At 41.3% G+C, this 19,327-nt stretch overlaps 2 protein-coding genes across 2 annotated transcripts; both read right to left on the bottom strand.

Annotated features, from left to right (window-relative positions):
• Positions 1-559: 559 nt before the first annotated feature.
• LOC127684933 (homeobox protein DLX-4-like) lies at positions 560-1,719 on the bottom strand (the record flags this gene model as incomplete). The annotated part of the gene is made up of 3 exons (XM_052181697.1): positions 560-757; positions 1,196-1,395; positions 1,512-1,719. Coding segments are annotated over 3 exons (606 nt in total), but the record flags the coding sequence as incomplete, so codon positions are not given.
• Positions 1,720-15,863: 14,144 nt separating this feature from the next.
• On the bottom strand, positions 15,864-17,272 carry LOC127684998 (homeobox protein DLX-4-like; the record flags this gene model as incomplete). The annotated part of the gene is made up of 3 exons (XM_052181741.1): positions 15,864-16,310; positions 16,749-16,948; positions 17,065-17,272. Coding segments are annotated over 3 exons (855 nt in total), but the record flags the coding sequence as incomplete, so codon positions are not given.
• Positions 17,273-19,327: the final 2,055 nt, after the last annotated feature.

Genomic DNA, 19,327 nt, shown 5'->3' with positions numbered 1-19,327 from the left:
TACACAACGTCTACAGAAAGGCCTGGTTAATTCCCACGAATACTGAGATGAAGGGTGTACATAACACACTTCTTCATGACTATAAATGTCTGGAATGGTCAAGGAGCTGAGAGAAGTAAGTTGGATTTGGGGTGTAATCCAGAGTAAGCCAGTCCTCGGATTTGTCAAAGTCGTCAAGGATTCTTTGCCAGAGTTCCTCTGCAGATGGACCTGAACCTCGAGCCTCCTCTGGGCAATGGGTGGCAGCTTCTAGGACATCTGTAGATTCAGTCACTGGAGTAAGCCAGTCCTCGGGTATGTCAAAGTCGTCAATGATTCTTTGCCAGAGTTCCTCTGCAGATGGACCTGAACCTTGAACCTCCTCTGGGCAATGGGTGGCAGCTTCTAGGACATCTGTAGATTCAGTCACTGCTAGATCAGTCTGGGCTTCAACTGCTGCTGATTGACCAGAATCCCAATCTATAATGGGAGCATGGCCAACAAGCAGATCTTCCTGCTGACTACACCTGTCTGCATCACTGGCCTGATAATGATGCAGAGAAGATTCCTGGATGCAGTTGAGTTTGGGAATGGAAACCTCACTAAATGTGCCTGAACACATGGGCTCTCCATTCTCAGCAGCAACAAGAGGTATGGAACCAGGAAAGTGGGTTGATTCAAAAACTGGTTTTGAACTTCCATTGGTCTCTGGCAAAGCTTCTGTAATATTCTGGAGAGCCATCCGGTTGTACTTAGCTCGGCTGTTCTTAAACCAGATCTGGAAAAGAAAGAAGATATCAGAAGAATGCCTGTTGTCCCCTAACAGGACCACAAGGTGAAGATTTTGGATAAAAGGTGTTTGTATAGCAATGATTCACATGTCAGAAACAAAGAAGCAGGAAACTCAAGATGGCTAAGATATTATAATAAAGTAGATTGTGTATGACCAGACAACATAAGACTGGGGAGATTGAGCCAGTGTGTCCTGTATTTTAGCAGGAGCTCTGGTGATTAGGTTTCTGAGACCCTGCATGGAAACAATGCTATTCTATATTGCTACCAGGTTGATAAAAATTTGAGTCCCAGCATTTGATTCATAAATATCCACCACCTAAAACTGTCATCACTGCCCTAAGCATTTAAGAACAAAATTAAAGTTTCTGATGGGAAAGAGTAGATTTTTGCTGTTGGATTGAGGGAAAAGAGAGGAGCAGACCTTGATGTCCCTCGCTGTCACACCAACTAACTCTGCCAGCTTCACACATTGATCCTGGTTTGGGTACTGACACTTATCAAAATGTACTTGCAGCAGGTGCTTTTGTTTTTCGGAGTACACAATGCGTTCCTTCCGCACCTTCCTTGAAGTCACAGGGCCAGATTGATGGTCAGCATATTTCTCTGACAGTACCACAGATCCTATGAGAACATGGAAACAAGATTTCAATTATGTATTTGATAACTTAGACGCCCTGAGGGTTTTTTCAAAGTAGGTAAACCTGGGCCCAGTACAGGATCTAGTTGCATTTAGATACCTGATTTTCTTGATGGTCCTTGGAACTCTTGCTGATGTAGGTCCCTTTCAGGGACTGAAAGACTTGATTGCATTGGATTTGTTGGGGTCAATATGGGACTGTAATAAACTTGAAAGGGTAAGTTCCTTGCAGTCTCTTGAAGCCTTTGGGGTCTGGTTTCTATGGGTGCACTTGAAGGCATTTGGAATTTTGGATACAAGGAGGGACCTTCAGCCCTATGTGTGTTCCGAACCTATTGGAATATGTTCTGGAGAATCTAGTAAAAGAAAACACGTCAAAAAACGTACAGAGAGCACTGATTTACCCATACTGCCTACCCAGCATTTGGTTGGGACTGTTACAGAGCAGGAATCAGACAGGAGCTTCATTCTTTCTGAACAACTGCCTCTGTTTCCAAATCTTACAAGTATTCTCAGTATTGAAATAAATATGCACTTGGCTCCAGTATTAACAAGAGGTTGCCAGTCCAGGTAAGCTGGCAATTGAATGTTCATTTCCAATGTTTAAATTTTCCATATCCTACACTTCTGGCTGTGAAATTTTGTTGGGACAGACTACTAGCTAGTCTGCCTCTGCCGATGAAAATAAAAGTCTGAAGGCTTCACAGGATTTCTCTGGCATGCAGGGCAACTGACACAAAAGTCAAATCACAAACCCAGGAATTCTGCAAACAGAGTAAATGGACAACTGACACCAAAGTCTGAAGACCTCCCAGGGGCACTGCAGCATGCAGAGAAACTGAATCGACAGTCTGAAAGCCTGTCGGGAATTCTTTTGCATGCAGGGAAACAAAACCTACAGTACTTATGCTTCCCTGGTTAACAGCTAAACATAGGGCAACAGCTTGACAAATCCTCTCAAGAGTAAACAGTATGAAGGCATCCCAGTAGATGTGTCACAGCCAGGGCAACATATCTCCAGCTTCTCTGCCTCTCTAAAGAACCCACAATTCAAAGGTCTTCAAGAAGGCCTCCCTGAAGACACACGGCCACCAGGGCAACAAGTCACCAGTGTACATGCCCCTCTGAAGGTTCCACAGTCAGAAGATCCCACGGGAGGTTTGCCACATCCAAGGCAACTGGCCTACCATGAGACTTGAGTCAACCTAGGGACAAAAAAGAAAACTCCCAAACAGAAACACCCCAACCAGAAAAAAACTCCCTATAACCATATGACAAGAGGCAAGAGCAAGACCATGAGAAACAGAAGCCAGGAAACTTTGGCATTATCAGAAACTACTTCTCCCACCACAGCAAGCCCTGGATAGACAAATGCACTTGAAAGTCAGGAAGATGACCTAAAATCTTATCTTAATGATAATAGAATCCTTTTAAAGAGATATAAATAACTCACATAAAGAAATATAAGAAAACGCAAGTGAACAGGTAGAAGCACTTAGAGAGGAAACACATAAATCCCATAAGCAATACAGGAAGATACAATCAAAAAAGTGAATGTTTTTATTAATGCAGTCCAAGACCTAGAATTGGAAGTAGATATAACAAAGACAAATATAGGCAACCCTGGAAATTGAAAACCAAGGAATGAGATCTGGGATAATTAATCATTACCAGGAGAATACAAGAGATAGAAGAAAGAAAGCAGCAGTCTCAACTAACCGGGACCCGCCAAGATCTCTCAGAAACTAGACAACCACCAATTAAGCGTACACCAGCTGATATGAGGCCCCCAACACATGCTCAGCAGAAAACTGTGGGACTGTACTCCCTCAGAAAAGATGTACCTATCCCTAAAAAGACTGGAGGCCCGAAGTGGGCAGGGAGTTCTTATAGGTAGGGGGTGGGGTGAAGACATTCTCCCTGAGAAGGAAACTAGACTTACAGGATGTGGAACTTTCCGTGGGAGGACCAGAAGGGGGATAAAATCTGGATTGTAAAAAAGATTAAATATTTTTTAAACAAAGGAATATTATCATAATTGGAAAAACATGATCCCAGTTTCTCCTCCTTGCAGTATGACACCCTGTGACAAAATAAAGAATCAAGGGCAATGGAACATGTCCCATTTCCATGGACCCTTTCCACTCCCGTATTCTAAACAAGAGCATTGATGATCTAATTACTCTGGATGTCAGAAGGCACATACACCTAAGCCAGATCCCCTGATATTGAAGTGCTATACCAAGGACTTAGCCTTAATTGAATCTCCCTATCAAGAACCCTCCCACAGGCTCCTCCTTTCATCCTCTAGAATCCAGCAGCTATACACACCCTGTTGTAACATCCAGTCTATAGCCACAACTTAATATCTAACGGAAATATGGCCAGATCACAGACTTTTTTTGTACTCTTTTCTTTTGTGACTGAGTTTTGCTAAATGAACTATGCTGTATGTGAGTCAAACAGAACACAAGGCTGAAACAGAATTCAGAAGGATCAGCCTAACTGTTACTTCCCAAGCAGGGCTAAGACTATAGGTGTGTAACAAAGAACTGAGCCATCCTGTAGGATTTCCTCCTAACATGGGCTCCATCGAGAAAATAAAAATTTTCCTTACTCTCTAGGAGCAATCTCAAAAAATGCGTCTCTTCTCATCCTGATGCCAAGAGGACATGCACGTTTCCGGCCACCACTAACACCTATTTATTTCTCCAAACTTTCTCTTCTGAGACTGAGGCTGGTTCCATGTGCATGCCCCTGACTTCCTGATTCACACTATACATGCAAGCCAGGGCTCACAATTACAAAAACCCACTTGCCATTAGTTTCCGAGTCCTGGGATTAAAGGTGTGGTCCATGCATCCAAAATGGTTACAGATTTTAGATGAAGGAGGGCCTGCTCAGCCAAACACCATCCAAGATGTCACACTTTTGAGTCAGAATGCCACTACTATGCCTTATCTAGGCAATCTGGAGCCTCAATTGGTCCCAAGGTCACTTGAGATCCCATTGTCAGTTCTTTCCTTTGTCCTATAGACAGGCCTCACTATCTATTGATCCAGGCTTTCTGAACAGCCCAGGATTCAATCTTGTGCTTAGAATGAAGAATAGAGCCCCTTGAGGTCTCTTGAAAGCTCATCCATAGAGTGCCCCGATCAGGGCAAATCACTGCTCTGCACTGTTCACATTTATGGGATAGACTTGAACCATCTACTAAATTTAAATAACATCTTCTGCGTGTATACAGGGCATATTTTATAATTCACCAATCAAACACCCATACAGGCTAAAAAAATCACCAAAAATCCTCCTCCACTGTCTCCCAAATTTTCCCCAACTTGATATCCCCTTTACATAGCAACCTTAGACATTTCATGCAACTCACCAATTCACCAGGAATGACGAGGTTTCCTGTAACCTGCGCAGTCCTCTGTCTTTGAATTCTCCTTAGAAGACCTGCCCTTATATATCTCTCCTAACCTGGAATTCAAAGCCCCTCCCACCCTTTGGCTCCTCCTACTTGCAATATTCAAATCCATTATTCTCTCCCACCCTTTGATGCTACTCCAGGTGTAGCCTCATTTTATAGAACCCATGAATTTAAATTTTTTGGTTTGTAATCCTTTATTTCTTTACATTTTATATTTTACTTTTATTACTTCCCAGTTCAGCTGTTACTTTCCTCCCAGACCTCCCTCCCACAATTTTTCATCACATTCCTAATCCCATGTCTCCAAGAGAATGCCTTCCACACCAGGCCTTTGGTCTGGTTTAAATAATTTAATGTGTGTAGCCATCTTACTTTTGTTTCTGTCTGGTTTTTAAGGTATAAATATGTTCTGCATGTCTTGGTTATATACTTTTGACTGGGAGTGCATTGAATCTGTAGTTTGCTTTTGGCAAGGTGGCCATTTTTACTACCTTAATTCTGCCAATCCATGATCATGAAAGAGATCTTTCCATATTCTGAGATCTGCTTTGATTTCTTTCTTCAGAGACTTGAAATTCTTGTCATACAAATTTTTCACTTGCATACTTAGAGTGACACCAAGATATGTAATGTTATTTGTGACTATGGTAAAGGGTGTCATTACCCTATTTTCTTTCTCAGCTTATTTATCCTTTGAGTAGAGGAAGGCTACTGATTTGATTGAGTTAATTTTACATCCAGCCACATGGCAGAAATTGTTTCTCAGTTGTAGGAGTTCTCTAGTGTTGTTTTATTGGGTTGCATAAGTATACTATCATATCATCTGCAAATAGTGATGTTTTGACTACCTCCTTTCCAGTTTGTAACATTTTGACAAGTGTTACAAACTGTACCTCCTTTTGTTCTCTAAATGCTCTAGATAGATCTTCAAGTACTATATTGAATAAATAGGGAAAGAGTGGGCAACATTTTCTGGACCATAATTTTAGTAGGATTACTTCAAATTTCCTCTATTTAGTTTGATGTTGGCTTCTGGTTTGCTGTATATTGCTTTTACTATGTTTTGGTATAGGCCTTGAATTCCTGATCATTCCAAGACTTTTAACATGAAGGGATAGTGAATTTTGTCAAATGCTTTCTCAGCATCTAACTAAATGATCTTGTGGGGTATTTTTTTTTCGAGTTTCTTTATGTAGTGGATTACATTGAAAGATTTCTATATATTGAACCACACTTGCATTGCTGTGATGAAGCCTATTTGATCCTGGTGAATTACTGTTTTGATGTGTTCTTGGATTCGGTCAGCAAGAATTTTATTGAGTAGTTTTGGATCACTGTTCTCAAGGGAAATTGGTCTGGAATTCTCTTTCCTTGTTTAATCTTTGTTTGGTTTATGTATAAGCAATACTGTGGCTTCATATAATGAATTGTGAAGGATACCTCGGGTTTCTGATTTGTGGAATAGTTTGAAAAGTATCCGTAGTAGGTCTTCTTTGAAGAACTGATAGAATTCCCAACAAACACATCTGGTCCTGTGTTTTTGTTTTTGTTGTTGTTGTTGTTGTTGTTGTTTTTGGTGGTGGTGGTGGTGGTGGTGGTTGTGGTTGTGGTGGTGATGGTGGTGTTTTGGGAAGACTGTTAATAACTGAATCTATTTCCTCACGTGTTATGGGACTATTTTGATGGTTTATCTGATCAGGATTTAACATTGGCAGCTGGCATGTGTCTACAAAACTGTCCATTTCATCCAGATTTCCCAGTTTTGTTGAGTATAAGCTTTTGTAGTAGGATCTGATGATATTTGGAATTTCTGCAGTTTCTGTTGTTATATCTCCCTTTTCATTCCAATTTTATTAATTTGCGTGTTTCCTCTATTCCTTCTTGTTAGTCTGCTAAGTGTTTATCTATCTTGTTGATTTTCTCAAAGAACCAACTCTTGGTTTTGTTGATTCTTTGTATAATTCTTTTTGTTTCTACTTTGTTGATTTTGGCCTTGAATTTGTTTATTCCCTGCCATGTATTCCTCTTGGATGTATTTGTTTCATTTGGTTGTAGAGCTTTCAGATGTTCTGTCAAGCTGCTAATGTAAGCTCTCTCCATTTCCTTGTTGGAGGCACTTAACTATATGAGTTTTTCTCTTAGCACATATGACTATTGACAGCTTTTCAGGATTTCTAGTTGCAACTGCTTTAAGAGGAGAACCTTCTAGAAAGGTTATTGTTCATTGTTTACAGGCTTTTACTGCTAAGGGACTGCCTAAAGTTGGCAAGACAGATAATGGGCCTGCATACACTGGAAACAGCTTTGAACAATTTTGCAAGGAATTTGGAATTGAACATAAAACTGAAATTCCTCATGATCCAATGGGACAAGGAATTGTTGAATGTATCTGAAAAATTAGCTTTAGAAAACAAAACAGGGTGAGTTTTAACTTCCAAGGTCACCAAAAGCACATCTCGCTTTTGCATTATTTGTTTTAATGTTTTGTAAACTGATGCTAAAGGTCAGTCTGCAGTAGATCATCGCTGGCATCCAGACACTTCCAGCTCATATGCCATGGTTAAATGTTGAGATCCTTTAACTAATACTTTGGAATGGCCCCAACCCTGTTTTAATACGGGAATGAGATCCTGTTTGTGTTTTTTCACATAAAGGAATTGGAGATCAATGACTACTGAAAAGATTGTTTCGCCAAGTGGACACAGATCCTGAGCCTTCTAATGATTATGATACTAATGATGAAGGCATCTCAGGATCCCTATGAGCCATCTAAATTAACCTGAAGTGTAGTCTTTGCCGTTACTGGATAGCAGGTGTTTTCTATCAATTCTCAAAGCCACCCTCCTTACACCAGGAGGCTTGATCTTGTTTGGATCTTTGTCAGCTCCCAGTTTAGGCACTTAACTAAGCAATTACCCCTTGGAGGTTCACTTGAGTATGATGGAAAAGAGTCCTGCTCCACAAATCCTTGGTCATGTGAAGGTTTTATCTGAAAGGTGGGATGTAGACATCCAGTGCTTAGAGACCATTTAAGCATTTGTTCTTTTCACATGTGTCCTTGAGATGGCAGGACTAGATCCCATGGTCATAGTTGGGTGGTGCAGAAGATTATTTTCTGTGCTGTTTGGAAATGTGAGACCACAAGGAATGTTTACTGGAAGCCCCAAAGAGATTTAATTACAGTTGCTAGGATTTCAACAGGTTCTGGCCTATCTAGTTCTAGTTATAACGGCAATGGACATTGTTTCTTCAGGGTTTTAGTTGTGCCAAAGCTGCGCTGTCTGGAACCTGGAAAGGAGTAGCATCCTTGGTTAGTTTTCTCTGTAACCCAATTCCAGTGTCTGGAAAAAATGTTAGAGAAGGCTGGATTAAGGGAAGGACTTGGACACTTTGGCTTTATAAGGAGGATTATGATTATGGACTACTTGTTTGTTTGTTTGTTTGTTTGTTTGTGACAGGGTTTCTCTGTGTAGCCCTGGCAGTCCTGGAACCTACCCTGCAAACCTGGGTGGCCTCAGAAAACTCAGCAATCTGCCTGCCTCTGCCTCCCAATGACAGGGATTAAATGAGTGTACCACCCAGGAGGGGCCCTCTCCCCTTGATCACTAATTGAGAAAATACCCCACAGCTGAATCTCATGGAGGCATTTCCCCAACTGAAGCTCCTTTCTCTGTGAAAGAATGTGTCAAGTTCACACACTAACCCATCCAGTACAACATGTAAAAATGAAGTAAGGCTGGGCATCATAACAGAGCCTTTCAATCCCATTACCTGCAAAGCAAATGGATGAGGATCTCCATTTGTGGAAGGCAGTCTTGTTTACATAAGCACTTCCAGGAGAGTTAGAACTACGTACAAAGGCTCTATGTTAAGAAATCAAAAATAATGCCAGGAGGTGGTAGCACATGCCTTCAATCCCAGCACTTGGGAGCCAGAGGCAGGGAGATTTCTTAATTCAAGGCCAGCCTGGTCTACAGATTGATTGCCAGGACAGCCAGTGTTACACAGAGAAACCCTGTCTCCAAAAACAAAACAAAAAAATCCAAAATAAAATAAGATGAATAAATCTTTGTAATGGAAAAACAAAACAACTGTCATTGTACTAGCTGTTCTGCCAAGAGTAATTATAAAAATTCCTTTCAGAAAATAATTAACACTATTTTACCTACAATCTGATTTAATACTACCTAATGAATATTTACTTCGGGTGACATCATCACTCTTCATATCACTGGATATTCTGGAATAGTCTCAAACTCACTCAGAGTTTGACTCTGCCTCCAAATACTGACCATAAAGGCATGTAACACCACTCCTGGATTAATTTTTCTAAACAGGCTTTGGGAACAAAGAACAGGATGCCCTGGAGAACAGAATCCTTCCATCACAATTCATGGCATTAAAAGTGAGTCCTTCCAGCCTGACGGGGGTGGTGCACTCCTTTATTCCCAAAACTTGGAAGGCAGAGGCAGGCAGATTTCTCAGCTCCAGGCCAGTCTGGTCTAAAGACTGAGTTCCAGGGCAGCCAGAGCTACACAGAGAAAAACTGTCTCAAAAAACAACAACAACAAAAGTGAGCCCTACCACACCCAACTTAATTCATTTTCTACAAGTTCATTTGCATTTTGTTCAGTTTTCTGTGAGTGTTCATGTCTCATGTGTGCGGTCCCTGTGCCTCAAAAAGGGATTCAGAGCCCCTGCGTCTGGAGTTATAGCATATATGGGATTCCAGACCAATTAGGAACCAAATTTCAAGAATCAAGATCAACAAGCAATCTTTTCTTTTGTTGTAAATGTAGGTTTATACATGAACATGTGTCAGTAATGTGCAAGCATGCCTGGAACCCTACAGACAGAAGGAGGGCTAAGACTCCAAAGGAATACAATTCCCAATGGATGGTTCTGAGCCACATAGTGGAGGTTGGGAACTAAACCAGGCTTTCCTGATGAAGCAACTATTGCTCTGACTCACTGAGCCATCACTCCAAATCCACAATAAGTAACCCTCAGTTAAATCCAGCTCTAGTTCCATAATGCTAAGAGTTTTGATATTTTGCAATGGTATGTAGTAGAAGAGATCACATTCAATTAAATTCAAGTTAGATATGGTGGTGCACTCCTTAAGCCCAACACTTGGAACGCCAAAACAGGTAGATTTCTGTGAGTTCCAGACCAGCCTTGACTACAGAGTAAGTCACAGGACTACCATGGCTGTTACAGAATAAAAAACTTCTCAAATAAAAGAGACAGATCAAACTGTACTCAAGAAAGCACTTTTATAAATGCAAATCAAAACAACCCTGAGATTTCACCTTACACCAGTAAGAATGGCTAAGATTAAAAATTCAGGAGAAGCAGATGTAGGCGAGGATGTGGAGAAAGAACACTCCTCCACTGCTTGTGGGGTTGCAAATTGGTACAACCACTCTAGAAATCAGTCTGGCAGTTCCTCAGAAAACTGGGCACCTCACTTCCAGAAGATCCTGCTATACCACTCCTGGGCATATACCCAGAAGGTTTCCCCAGCATGTAATAAGGATACATGTTCCACTATGTTCATAGCAGCCCTATTTATAATTGCCAGAAGCTGGAAAGAACCCAGGTATCCCTCAACAGAAGAGTGGATGCAAAAAAATGTGGTATATATACACAGTGGAGTACTATTCAGCCATTAGAAACAATGAATTCATGAAATTCTTAGGCAAATGGATGGAGCTGGAGAACATCATACTAAGTGAGGTAACCCAGACTCAAAAAATGAATCATGGTATGCACTCACTAATAAGTGGATATTAACCTAGAAAACTGGAATACCAAAAACATAATCCACACATCAAATGAGGTACAAGAAGAACAGAGGAGTGGCCCCCAGTTCTGGAAAGACTCAGTCAAGCATTATAGCACAAAACCAGAACAGGGAATTGGGAAGGGGTGGGGGGGAGAACAGGGGGAGGGAAGGGGGCTGATGGGACATTCTGGGTTTGGGGGTCTAGAAAAGGGGAAATCATTTGAAATGTAAATGAAAATATATCGAATAAAGAAAAGAAAGTACTTTTATTTAAGGAAAAATTAACTGCACATTAGTTAGGAAAAGAAACTGAGAGTAACAGACTCATTTGGCACACATCTACAAAATCAGCAGAGTGGATGTTGGAGAAGAATGGCAAAACCTGGGGACCAGCCCTCTTGGGAGCTCTCACAGGCTCAGTAGCCAACAAAAGACCACACACACACACACACACACACACATGGGTTGAACTTAGGCCCCCATAATATATTTAGCAGATGTGCACCTCAGTCTTCATGTGGGTCCCCCAATAACTAGATTGGAAGCTATTGGCTGTCTCTGGAGCCATTCTTCTACCTAGGCTGCCTTGAGTGGCCTCAAAAGGAGAGGATGCACCTGATCCTGCAGAGACTTGATGCATTAGGTTCAAGGTAGACCCATGGGGAAACCCTATGAGAGAAAGGGAATAGAGTAGTGACTGTCAGGTAATGTTGAGAGGTAGGTAGTGTTGAGAACATAAAAAGGATATATTTATTAATGGGAAACACTGCCTAGACAAAGATGAAGGAGAAACTGAGGCAATTTCCAAATAATTGCCAGCACAAATTGTAAACCATCCTATGGGCAAGAACCAACCCCTGACACTATCAATGATACTCTGTTATGTTTGTCAATGGGAACCTTGCATAACTATGCTATGCTCATTGTTATACTCCTGGAGAACTGGCTAGCCCAATTTTAATCTGATGCCTGTCATTCAGCAACCAATGAGACCTAAAGCAGAGGCACATAGGCAGAAATATAGGCAGAGCCACGGAAGCGCCACAGAACGGGTAAAAGACTGCAGTAGTTAGAGCAGTTGAAAATACCAAGAAAACACAGCCCACCGGATCAAATAAGCTAGGCTTACAGAGATTTACAGAGATGGAAGCAACAATCAGGCAGTTTGTATAGGTCTGACCAAGGTCCCTACATATGTGGTCCTGTAGCTTGGAGTGCCTGTCTTTGTCACTGAGGTAGATTTCTATGTAGCAAAATGCTGGATCCTGTTTACATATCCAGTCTGTTAGTCTATGTTTTTATTGGTAAATTATGTTCATTGAGATTAAGAGATATTAAGGAAAAGTGATTGTTGCTCCCGGTTATTTTTGATGTAATTTTTATGTGTGAGTGCTTATCCTCTTTTGGATGTGTTGAAAGATTATTACTTCCTTTTTCTAAGGTGTAGTTTCCCTCCTTGTGCTGGCATTTTATATTATCCTTTGTAGGGCTGGATTTGTGGAAAGATATTGGGCAAATTTTGTTTTATCATGGAATATCTTAGTTTTTCCATATATGGTGATAAGAGTTTTGGTGGGTATAGTAGTCTGGGCTAGCATTTGTTTTCTCTTATGATCTGTATGAGATCTGCACAAGATCTCCTTGTTTTCATGGTCTCTGGTGAGAAGTCTGGTGTAATTCTGATAAGTTTTCCTTTCCATTACAGGTTTGAATGGTCTTTCTTTGTCAAGTGCATATCTGTTCTTGTCCAGTCTGTTTGGATTTCTGTAGGCTTCTTGAATGGTCACAGGCATCTCTCTCTTTACGTCAGGGAAGTTTTCTTCTACAATTTTGTTGAAGTTATTTACTGGTCAATTAAGTTGTAAATCTTTATGCTCCTCTATACCTGTAGTCCTTAGGTTTGCTCTTCTCACTGTGGTCTGGATTTCCTGAATGTTTTGGGTTACACGGTTTCTGCATTTTGCATTTTCCTTGATGGTTGAGTCAATGCTTTCTATGGTATCTTCAGCATCTGAGATTCCTTCATCTAACTCTTCTATTCTGTTGCTGATGCTTGTATCTATGACTCTTGAATTCTTACCAAGGTTTTCTATCTCCAGAGTTGTATCCCTTTGTGATTTCTTTGTTGTTTCTAGTTCCACTATTAGATCCTGTATGGTTTTGTTCAATTCCTTCACCTGTTTTTTTTTGTTTCTTTGGTTTGTGTGTGTGTGTGTGTGTGTGTGTGTGTGTGTGTGTGTGTGTATGTGTGTGTTTTCCTGTAATTCCTTAAGAAAGTTTTGTGTTTTCTCTTTAAGGGCTTCTACCTGTTGACAAATGTTCTCCTGTTTGTATTTAAGGGAACTATTTATGTCCTCTCTGACGTCCTATATCAGCATCATGAGATGTAATTTTAAATCCAGATCTTGTTTTTCTGGTGTGTTGGGGTATCCAGGACTTGCTGTTGTGGGAGAACTGGGTTCGCATGGTTCCATGTTGACTTGGTTTGTTGCCAGTGTTCTTGCATTTGATTTTTGCCATCTGGTTATCTCTGGTGCTAGCTGGTCTTGATGTCTCTGACTGTGGTTTAACTGTCCTGCTAGCCTATGTATCTGAACTCCAGGGAGACCCATTCTCTCTAGGAGGAGTTTATGTATGCAGAGCTGGGATAATGTGTGAGCTCAGGTGTACATAAAGAAATCAAAAGTATCCTGTCACCAGCTGATTCTTGATTCCTGTGTCCTGATGGTTCTTAGCAGGTCCCACTTTGTCCAGAAATTTGAGAATGGTGGTGGCCTCACCTTTGGACATAGATTGGTAGGCACTCCTGAAAGACTAGCTTCCTTGTGGTGGTATTTCTATATGTAATTCTGTGGCCCAGCATCTTATCTGGATGCAGACAAAAATCAGAAGTCTTCTGTCCCAGGCTGATCCTGGGTACCTGTGTTCTCAGGATTTTGGGCTGGTTCCTCTGAGCAGCAGGGGTGGTCCTCCCTGTGCTCTCAAACCTCTCTGCACTCCTGTGTGGTTAGCTATCTCCCTGATTAACCAGGATATGGCACTCTGTGGGAGAGGATCGTCCCCAGCTGGAGATAGAAACCAAACGCTTCCTGCCTGGGAGTACTTGACATGATCCTCTGAGCAACAGGGATTCTCCTAGCTGTGCTCTCTGGCTTCTCCACACTTCTGTGTGTCTGCTATCTCTGTGCATCACCTGGATATTTGCTTTATCGTTAGAAGTGTTAAAATCTCATCCATAGTGAAGGATAATTCTGCTACCAGTAATAGCCTTCTAACTGACAACCACATCTGTGAGATCAAGGGACAGAATGTCAGTGGCTTGAAGGATGCTCAGACTGCAGATAGACTGTCAAAAGCTGGGACTGTGGTTACCCTCACGATCATGCCTGTGTTTATCTGGGAGCATTATTAAACGGATAGCTCCCAGCATTATGAAAAGCCTGATGGTTCACTCCAGTCCTGAACTTTAAATGCCTTGTACAGTGAATCACATCACAGCTGAATGTTTCCAGCTTTCCTCTTTGCCTACTTCTCTATTTCTCACATGATGCTTTCCTGGAACCTGAGGGAATATGGTGCTTGGAAGCCTTTCTATTTTCTATCATAGCTGGGAACCTCACTCTATTTCATATCAGCTTCTGATTTGAAGATAGATGTGTAGCCTTAGCCAGGTTCTAGAGATGTAAAACACTCAAAGTTTTACTTACATTCCTAGATTTGGTTCTTTATTGGGAACCTGATGTGTTTATATAAGCCATGGTTATTAGGATAAATGGTGTAGGCTTAGCTTTCCCTGAGAACTGGTCAGCTTTCTCCTAGAACAAAGCACGGTGTTAGTCATGTGTTTCAGTTCTGTGGCATACTTTGAATTTAGTACATCAGCATAGTACATTGCCTTTGATAGTTATTTTTTAAGTTTTCTCTGTGTGGGTATGTAAAATCCAATTAATCAACACTGTTTTCATTCCAGAGAAGCATTATACAGTTGAGTGTACATTGCAAGACACTGTAATGATTGTCATTAAATCTTAATGACCTTCACATCATATGCTTCAATTGTCACCTTAAATATAATAAGCATTTAGTATAAAAGCCAAAATAGAATTATTGCTGCCTTCTGAAACCTGAAGTGTTACCTCTCTATTAAACTGCTATATGCTATATCTGATCAGCTTACTGGTAAAGCTGAGGTGCCTAGTCATATCAAGATTTTCTAGTCACTGTACAAAGAAAATGCCTAAGAGCTGCCCTATTGCTTTCTGAGAAAACAAAGTGCTGTATATTTCATGTGTAAGTTGTTATACTCAATAACGTTTTGGGTCTCTTATTTACTTAGAGAATAATTTGGTAATATCTAAATTAGGGTTTGAATCCTAATATTATGTAACTTTAGCTAAGTTGGCATGGTTTTAGGTGTTTACCTAGTCGTCTTAATTTGTTCCACTTTCTGAATCCTTAATGTAAACAAAAATGGCAAGGACACTTTATCCTGATTTATTTCTTTCTGAATTAGTTAATCTCCTATTCTATTATAGTATGTGATACTATCGTAATAAAGGTAAAAAAACGTTAAAAAATATTAGGGGAAAACTTTACCTAATGTGTTGGGTGAAGAACTATAGGTCAGTGGGACATATGCAGTAGTGACTGGAATGTAAATGGATAATATATGTAATAAAATAATTTTCAGGAACTATTTCTCCTTTTATTTCATGAGAACATAATGTAACAATGAAGAATGAATATTTACAGTTGCTTTGAAACAACCCCTCTATATAAACCACAGTGGTACACAACGTCTACAGAAAGGCCTGGTTAATTCCCACGAATACTGAGATGAAGGGTGTACATAACACACTTCTTCATGACTATAAATGTCTGGAATGGTCAAGGAGCTGAGAGAAGTAAGTTGGATTTGGGGTGTAATCCAGAGTAAGCCAGTCCTCGGATTTGTCAAAGTCGTCAAGGATTCTTTGCCAGAGTTCCTCTGCAGATGGACCTGAACCTCGAGCCTCCTCTGGGCAATGGGTGGCAGCTTCTAGGACATCTGTAGATTCAGTCACTGGAGTAAGCCAGTCCTCGGGTATGTCAAAGTCGTCAATGATTCTTTGCCAGAGTTCCTCTGCAGATGGACCTGAACCTTGAGCCTCCTCTGGGCAATGGGTGGCAGCTTCTAGGACATCTGTAGATTCAGTCCCTGGAGTAAGCCAGTCCTCGGATTTCTCCAAGTCGTCAAGGATTCTTTGCCAGAGTTCCTCTGCAGATGGACCTGAACCTTGAGCCTCCTCTGGGCAATGGGTGGCAGCTTCTAGGACATCTGTAGATTCAGTCACTGCTAGATCAGTCTGGGCTTCAACTGCTGCTGATTGACCAGAATCCCAATCTATAATGGGAGCATGGCCAACAAGCAGATCTTCCTGCTGACTACACCTGTCTGCATCACTGGCCTGATAATGATGCAGAGAAGATTCCTGGATGCAGTTGAGTTTGGGAATGGAAACCTCACTAAATGTGCCTGAACACATGGGCTCTCCATTCTCAGCAGCAACAAGAGGTATGGAACCAGGAAAGTGGGTTGATTCAAAAACTGGTTTTGAACTTCCATTGGTCTCTGGCAAAGCTTCTGTAATATTCTGGAGAGCCATCCGGTTGTACTTAGCTCGGCTGTTCTTAAACCAGATCTGGAAAAGAAAGAAGATATCAGAAGAATGCCTGTTGTCCCCTAACAGGACCACAAGGTGAAGATTTTGGATAAAAGGTGTTTGTATAGCAATGATTCACATGTCAGAAACAAAGAAGCAGGAAACTCAAGATGGCTAAGATATTATAATAAAGTAGATTGTGTTTGACCAGACAACATAAGACTGGGGAGATTGAGCCAGTGTGTCCTGTATTTTAGCAGGAGCTCTGGTGATTAGGTTTCTGAGACCCTGCATGGAAACAATGCTATTCTATATTGCTACCAGGTTGATAAAAATTTGAGTCCCAGCATTTGATTCATAAATATCCACCACCTAAAACTGTCATCACTGCCCTAAGCATTTAAGAACAAAATTAAAGTTTCTGATGGGAAAGTGTAGATTTTTGCTGTTGGATTGAGGGAAAAGAGAGGGGCAGACCTTGATGTCCCTCGCTGTCACACCAACTAACTCTGCCAGCTTCACACATTGATCCTGGTTTGGGTACTGACACTTATCAAAATGTTCTTGCAGCAGGTGCTTTTGTTTTTTGGAGTACACAATGCGTTCCTTCCGCACCTTTCTTGAAGTCACAGGGCCAGATTGATGGTCACCATATTTCTCTGACAGTACCACAGATCCTATGAGAACATGGAAACAAGATTTCAATTATGTATTTGATAACTTAGACGCCCTGAGGGTTTTTTCAAAGTAGTTAAACCTGGGTCCAGTACAGGATCTAGTTGCATTTGGATACCTGATTTTCTTGATGGTCCTTGGAACTCTTGCTGATGTAGGTCCCTTTCAGGGACTGAAAGACTTGATTGCATTGGATTTGTTGGGGTCAATATGGGACTGTAATAAACTTGAAAGGGTAAGTTCCTTGCAGTCTCTTGAAGCCTTTGGGGTCTGGTTTCTATGGGTGCACTTGAAGGCATTTGGAATTTTGGATACAAGGAGGGACCTTCAGCCCTATGTGTGTTCCGAACCTATTGGAATATGTTCTGGAGAATCTAGTAAAAGAAAACACGTCAAAAAACGTACAGAGAGCACTGATTTACCCATACTGCCTACCCAGCATTTGGTTTGGACTGTTACAGAGCAGGAATCAGACAGGAGCTTCATTCTTTCTGAACAACTGCCTCTGTTTCCAAATCTTACAAGTATTCTCAGTATTGAAATAAATATGCAATTGGCTCCAGTATTAACAAGAGGTTGCCAGTCCAGGTAAGCTGGCAATCGAATGTTCATTTCCAATGTTTAAATTTTCCATATCCTACACTTCTGGCTGTGAAATTTTGTTGGGACAGACTACTAGCTAGTCTGCCTCTGCCCATGAAAATAAAAGCCTGAAGGCTTCACAGGATTTCTGTGGCATGCAGGGCAACTGACACAAAAGTCAAATCACAAACCCAGGAATTCTGCAAACAGAGTAAATGGACAACTGACACCAAAGTCTGAAGACCTCCCAGGGGCACTGCAGCATGCAGAGAAACTGAATCGACAGTCTGAAAGCCTGTCGGGAATTCTTTTGCATGCAGGGAAACAAAACCTACAGTACTTATGCTTCCCTGGTTAACAGCTAAACATAGGGCAACAGCTTGACAAATCCTCTCAAGAGTAAACAGTATGAAGGCATCCCAGTAGATGTGTCACAGCCAGGGCAACATATCTCCAGCTTCTCTGCCTCTCTAAAGAACCCACAATTCAAAGGTCTTCAAGAAGGCCTCCCTGAAGACACACGGCCACCAGGGCAACAAGTCACCAGTGTACATGCCCCTCTGAAGGTTCCACAGTCAGAAGATCCCACAGGAGGTTTGCCACATCCAAGGCAACTGGCCTACCATGAGACTTGAGTCAACCGAGGGACAAAAAAGAAAACTCCCAAACAGAAACACCCCAACCAGAAAAAAACTCCCTATAACCATATGACAAGAGGCAAGAGCAAGACCATGAGAAACAGAAGCCAGGAAACTTTGGCATTATCAGAAACTACTTCTCCCACCACAGCAAGCCCTGGATAGACAAATGCACTTGAAAGTCAGGAAGATGACCTAAAATCTTATCTTAATGATAATAGAATCCTTTTAAAGAGATATAAATAACTCACATAAAGAAATATAAGAAAACGCAAGTGAACAGGTAGAAGCACTTAGAGAGGAAACACATAAATCCCATAAGCAATACAGGAAGATACAATCAAAAAAGTGAAAGTTTTTATTAATGCAGTCCAAGACCTAGAATTGGAAGTAGATATAACAAAGACAAATATAGGCAACCCTGGAAATTGAAAACCAAGGAATGAGATCTGGGATAATTAATCATTACCAGGAGAATACAAGAGATAGAAGAAAGAAAGCAGCAGTCTCAACTAACCAGGACCCCCCAAGATCTCTCAGAAACTAGACAACCACCAATTAAGCGTACACCAGCTGATATGAGGCCCCCAACACATACTCAGCAGAAAACTGTGGGACCGTACTCCCTCAGAAAAGATGTACCTATCCCTAAAAAGACTGGAGGCCCGAAGTGGGCAGGGAGTTCTTATAGGTAGGGGGTGGGGTGAAGACATTCTCCCTGAGAAGGAAACTAGACTTACAGGATGTGGAACTTTCCGTGGGAGGACCAGAAGGGGGATAAAATCTGGATTGTAAAAAAGATTAAATATTTTTTAAACAAAGGAATATTATCATAATTGGAAAAACATGATCCCAGTTTCTCCTCCTTGCAGTATGACACCCTGTGACAAAATAAAGAATCAAGGGCAATGGAACATGTCCCATTTCCATGGACCCTTTCCACTCCCGTATTCTAAACAAGAGCATTGATGATCTAATTACTCTGGATGTCAGAAGGCACATACACCTAAGCCAGATCCCCTGATATTGAAGTGCTATACCAAGGACTTAGCCTTAATTGAATCTCCCTATCAAGAACCCTCCCACAGGCTCCTCCTTTCATCCTCTAGAATCCAGCAGCTATACACACCCTGTTGTAACATCCAGTCTGTAGCCACAACT

This window comes from Apodemus sylvaticus, chromosome 1 (assembly GCF_947179515.1).
Source record: "Apodemus sylvaticus chromosome 1, mApoSyl1.1, whole genome shotgun sequence".
NCBI classification, from domain to species: Eukaryota; Metazoa; Chordata; class Mammalia; order Rodentia; family Muridae; genus Apodemus; species Apodemus sylvaticus.
This window is presented reverse-complemented; position numbering and strand designations above follow the sequence as displayed.